The sequence below is a fragment of the Anneissia japonica genome, unplaced genomic scaffold (assembly GCF_011630105.1).
Source record: "Anneissia japonica isolate Jap-2015-1 unplaced genomic scaffold, ASM1163010v1 scaffold287704_len1198815_cov201, whole genome shotgun sequence".
NCBI lineage: Eukaryota > Metazoa > Echinodermata > Crinoidea > Comatulida > Comatulidae > Anneissia > Anneissia japonica.
In genome coordinates, this window is record NW_022731578.1 from 929911 (window position 1) to 935390 (window position 5480).

Genomic DNA, 5480 nt, shown 5'->3' on the forward strand with positions numbered 1-5480 from the left:
GTTTACACTCTTTTAAGCTTTATGAAGACAGTTCAATGCAAGTTTGTACCATATAGGTCCTATTGTGTATCTTTGTATATGTTCAATCCTAATGGAGGTTCTATCTCTTTTGAATCTCTTTTGAATATAAATTTAATTTATTTATTATTGCCCACTTGAATTGTATAGGACTGGTGCTGCAGTGTTCTTTATGTAGAGCGCCACATAAATGCTCGATGTGATCATTCTGGTCCGATGGCACCTCCAATTTCAAGCAAGCGTCGCAGATTCTTCGGTTACTCAGGAGTTAGGTTGTATATGAGAATGAAGAAGATAATTCTGATAGCAACGTTGATTTATTGCTTTAAGTACTGCGACAATAACATTCAGAGGCGAATTTAGAAAGTTTACATAAAAAAGTATTTATTAAAGTTTTCATAGGTTTGTTTTAACGCCAGTTTGTGTTACCTATTACTATGTAACTTAATTCATTCTAATTAAAGAGAGCCACGAATTTGCCAATAACAGGCCCTTAACATCTTTGCTATAGCATAGTTACCAACCTGAGAGATTTGAAATGAGTGTGAGTGACTAACCATTTGGCGGGGGGGGAGGGGGCGGAGTCCAGAGGCGGAGCCCAGCTGGGGTCGAGGGGGCGTGGCCCAGGTGCTTCGACGATCTGAGCATTAAAGCTGTTTTAAAACGATTTCAGGGAGTGTGTGTTGACAATACCGGGTACATAAGCAAAAATATTTTGAGTATCACTGTAATTGAGCACCCGAACTATGTTGACCTAAACATTTTACTGATAGTTTTTTAGTAGGCCTAACGCGTCAGTGAAATAAATATTCACGTAAATTTATAAGTACATGACTCAAGTTACTGAATGATCGTTTATTTTTTTTAATAAAACCAACTTCTTTTAATTTTAAATACATTTCCCCTGAATTCGTGATGATTCGTTATCACGCATGACAAATTATGGATCACGTATGTGTTTCTGCAAAATGCGTAATCATCCAAATCACTTTTTGAAATGCGGGACCGTCCCGCACGATGCGAGACAGTTGGTAACTACCGTACCGTATGCTATAGATCGACTACAATGTACCTTGATATTTAATACATTTAGATCAGTCTTAATAATGTGATTTTAAATAACAGAGGCAGATTTAGGGGGGAGGGGGTGGGTGTGAAAAAGAAGGGAAAAAAGAAGGAAATAATTGATCGCCCAAACGCATCAGAGGTTATTTTCCGGCGTCTAGAAAACAAAAAATCCTCCTGAAGATGGTGTTATCTCGATCGGCCCCACTTTCGCCCCTCACCCTTTTCGGCCCCGGCCCCTCCCCCTTTCGGACATCTCTGGATTCAACTTTGAATTTGCCTAGGCCTACATGCCAGCAACTAAAGAACATAGGCTATTTAGTATTTATTTAATAAATGATGTAGCTGGGCATGTAATGGTGATATTAAAAGAAGAAAAACACTGAAGTTTAACATTTCTGTGTATATCATTTGAATTTCTTCAATTTCAAACGAATGACCGCTGATTTTCGTGTAATCTTTGTAGTATTTCTAATGAATATGTACCCACTGTTGTCTTCTAATCGGATTAAAATCTGGCCGAATTTTGGCCGATATCGAAAAAAAGTTTTGCCGAATTTGGCCGTGAGATGGCGTGTGTTTGGCCGCGTGAAGCCCTGTCGAGTTTCGACTATCTGGCAACCCTGTGGGCCCACTAGCGATGGACTGGATAGACTGTTGTTCCGTATGTTTATGATCGGGTTTGTATGATTTGTAGAGCACAAGCACTGACCTATGTAATTTATGTATTTTATTTGCAAATGATATCATTCTGTTTAACGGGATTTATCTCCTGCATGCAGTGTTAGAGGCCCTAAAGCTAGCTAGGCCTAGGGCCTTAGGCTAGCTAGGTAAGGAGGGATCAACCAGGTCCAAGCAAGGCAAGGTTAAGTCAGTGACATAAGCCTAGGCTATGCCTGTAGTTAGTAGGGGCCTAAGCCAGGCCCTTTATTTTCTTTTAGCGTAGGCCTTCTCTAGGCCGGCCGGCCTTTCGCTATGTTTTAATTATGCCATGTTCCTACAAGATCTTTCATTTTTGGGAACCAGTCAATACGAGCGAATGCCACTTTGTCTACTTTGAGCAGATTCTATTTTTTTGAGCGAAAAAGGATCATTTTTGCAAAATTGAAACATGTATGTAACTTGGGGGAATTATCTTATTTTGACATGGTATTTAATGTGATAGTAGTTTGCCCTCTACAGGTTCAAATTTAGTCTGCCTAGGGCCTAGGCCTAGTTTTGTATCACACAACACCCCTTCCGCCCCCCCCCCCCCCCTTCCCTACTCCATTCAAAATATTTGAAGAAAAAACTTTTTTTGCTGAAGTAGAATAAAATAAGAAGATAAAATTATTAACCATTATTAAGGGAGAAATATCTCCCTTAAAGTCTCATTTATTGAACAAGACAAATGCTTGAGAAAGTTCAGAAAAACTAAAAATGAACATATACTGTATTCTCAGTGTTTAAAAAGTTGAGAAATGTTATAAATTATATAAGAATAGAAAAGCAAAGTCTACTTTCTTTTTGAATAAACTAAAAGAAAAGAAAGATAGTCCTAAAAAGTTATGGCATGTGTTAAATAAATTGGGTACCAGCAAAAATAATCAATTGAGTAACCTTGCACTAAAATGTGAAAATGACATTATTCACGTAAAAGTTCCTAAATCTGGTTGACAAAACCACTTCACATTAAACCACTTCACATTAGGACAAATGAATGGAATAATTTGCCATTTACAGTTCAAAATGCAACTTCCGTCTACACACTAAAGAAAAAAAAAAAGCTTAAATTATAACAAAATTTTTAAAATGAGGGATCATTTTAACTTAAATGTTTAGTTGATTTTATATGCTTTGTTAATCCTTAGGCCTTTTTTATTTAGTTGTGTTTTTACTGTACAGTATCTGATTGTTCTTGTCGTCTTTTTTTTTTTTATGTTAGAATAAAGAAACAAAAAAAAATCAAATAAGTAGTTAAAAATCACCTATCTTATTTTGTGAGATAACACCCTCTCACTTAATTATCGAGCACCCCAAACTCACCTTCACGCACCCCCTCAGACCTGTCTCTTATACACATCTAGATGTGTATAAGAGACAGGGGCTAGATACACCACTGAAATTAATTATATGAAAAATGGACCTAATATTTTGTATCTAATAGGGGTGGGAGTGGGAGGGAATCTCATCATTCTTTTTGGATAAATTCAGCGTTACATTTTGCACTAACTGCATCCACTCAAACTAGCATTCGCCCAAAGTATGTACAGGTATTGATTCCCATTCTAATTTTTAGGTGTACAACAACAAAAGTGTAGAAGAAAAGCATTATTTTTATTAATGATACATTCAGGTATTAAGCATGTGTACCAGCAGTTGTCTTAATTAATTGCAAATATTGGCTAATAATAATGTTATGGTTTTGAACAAACAATAATAGTAATACATCACTCTGGAGTTATTCGGTTGGCCAATGAGAGAAAAAATCATGATGAAATGCACAATTCATGCTGTATATATAAACATGAAGGTACAGTAATATAATGATAATAGGCCTAATAATAGATACAGTTTTTTAAAGTTCAATTTTTTTACTGTCTTGCAGGTTTATTAAAACGCTATGGAATTGCAAGCTGTAATATTAGCTGCAGGTCGGGGGTCACGGATGACTGACCTCACAGCCAGCTTACCAAAAGCTTTGTTACCTGTTGCAAATAAACCAATGATATGGTATCCAATCAGCATGCTGGAGAAGGCAGGATTTGATGGTGAATTTGCATATTTTTTAGGCGATACTTTTTTTATTTCTTGTTTTGCATACTTATTTTTTTAGAAATATTCGGAGGAGGGCAGAATAAAAATAAAAATAAATTTTTGTTTTCTTATTTAGAAAATAGTTTTGCCAAAAATATCCAGGTGCAGGAGAAAATAAAAATTAAATTTTATTTGTGAATGTAAAATAGGATGGTTAAATGATTCAGATTTATATAATTAGGAAGAAATATACATATCTTATCTTTGGAGATTTCAATGCAGTAGAGGGCATAATAAAAATAAAGAAAAACGTTTTTCTGATGTTTTCAATTGGCCAAAAATTTAATTTTATTGTCATTCAAAATCATCAATATTTCAGTCGGTGGATTCACTAAACGAGGTGTAAAAAAAGTCTTGCCTTACATTTAATTTTTGATTTTCACTATAATTCCAGCACTCAGGTTTGCAAAACATGCAATTAAATATATTGTAGAAATATCTAAAAAAAAAAGAAAAAAGACCTTTTATAATTTACTCATTGGGTAGTTTCTAATGGAACTAGTTGACAAGCATACTGCCTGTATTTTCGTTGAGCCTGATATACCAATTAGTTCATGATATAATAAAAGGGTGAAGAAATTGATTTCTTCTAATAATTACTTAATGCACATGATTGTATGTGAACTACATATATGAATCATAATTTATTTAATTTACAGAGGTGATCATATTAACTTTGGATAGTACAAAAGGCGCCATCTATCGGGCGTTAAAATCTACACAAATTCAAATCAAAATGGATTTTGTCACAGTGTCTAGTGAGGAAGACTTGGGTACAGCAGACTCCCTCCGGATCCTTAATGAACAACGCAAAATTAAGGTGAATTATAAATAACATTGTCATTTTAAAAGGCTTTATCTCAAGAGGTGCTTGCTGTGCTATATTCTACCTGCAATGACTGCCTATTATTTTTGGTATCATTTACATAGTGCACATATAATGTGCAACATTTATTTCAGCATAATGTGATAAGTGGGATGGGATGTTGTACTAAGGTTAACATCTGTCAGGGAATTCGGAAAATCGGAAGGGGGGAGGGAGGAGATGCAGACTTTCACAATGGTTGGGGCTGAGGTAGGAAATGTTTTTGTCTATGGCACCTCTGGATGGCTAGAAATTGCACCCTCAAACTTATGCTTGAATTAATTTTTTCATTTTTTTTTCTTTAATTTCAAAAAAATTTTGGTAACCCCTCCCCCTTGAATCCGTCTTCTGTAACTCATTGTTATCATTTCAGACTGACATCCTTGTAGTGAGCTGTGACCTAATAACTGACATTGCTCTTCATAAACTTGTTGATGTGCACCGGACGTATGACTCTACCATGACGGCCCTGATGATGGCACTACCAGAGCAGTCCTCTGAATCTCTTACTATCCCAGGAACGAAATCCAAAAAGAAATTAGGTAACAATTAGAAATACAGGTCTTGCTCAAATTAAAGAACCCTATAATTTAAGACCAATTTTCTGTGGTCCCAAATAACAAATGGCTTATATCCTTATTATTCTAATAAAAACCAAAGCTGCTAAAATTCTGGTCCAAGAAGTAGTCTTTAATTGGAGGGAGACCTGTAAGCCAGTGGCGGCTCTAGGCTTAAG

General features: G+C 35.6%; 1 protein-coding gene across 4 annotated transcripts in view; it reads left to right on the forward strand.

Moving 5' to 3' along the window:
• Positions 1-1657: 1657 nt before the first annotated feature.
• The window catches only part of LOC117115438 (translation initiation factor eIF-2B subunit gamma-like), a 12857-nt gene continuing 9034 nt past the window's right edge, over positions 1658-5480 (forward strand). For 2 of the 4 annotated variants that reach the window (XR_004446553.1, XM_033259233.1), the window contains exons 1-4: positions 1697-1799; positions 3671-3833; positions 4539-4699; positions 5118-5286. Coding sequence is in view for 3 of the 4 variants with exons in the window: in XM_033259233.1 (XP_033115124.1) it covers positions 3686-3833; positions 4539-4699; positions 5118-5286 (478 nt within the window). In the remaining variant the exon portion in view is untranslated. Of the gene's footprint in view, positions 1800-3670; positions 3834-4538; positions 4700-5117; positions 5287-5480 lie in introns of all 4 variants that reach the window. The other 2 variants (XM_033259235.1, XM_033259234.1) reach the window with 2 other exon arrangements.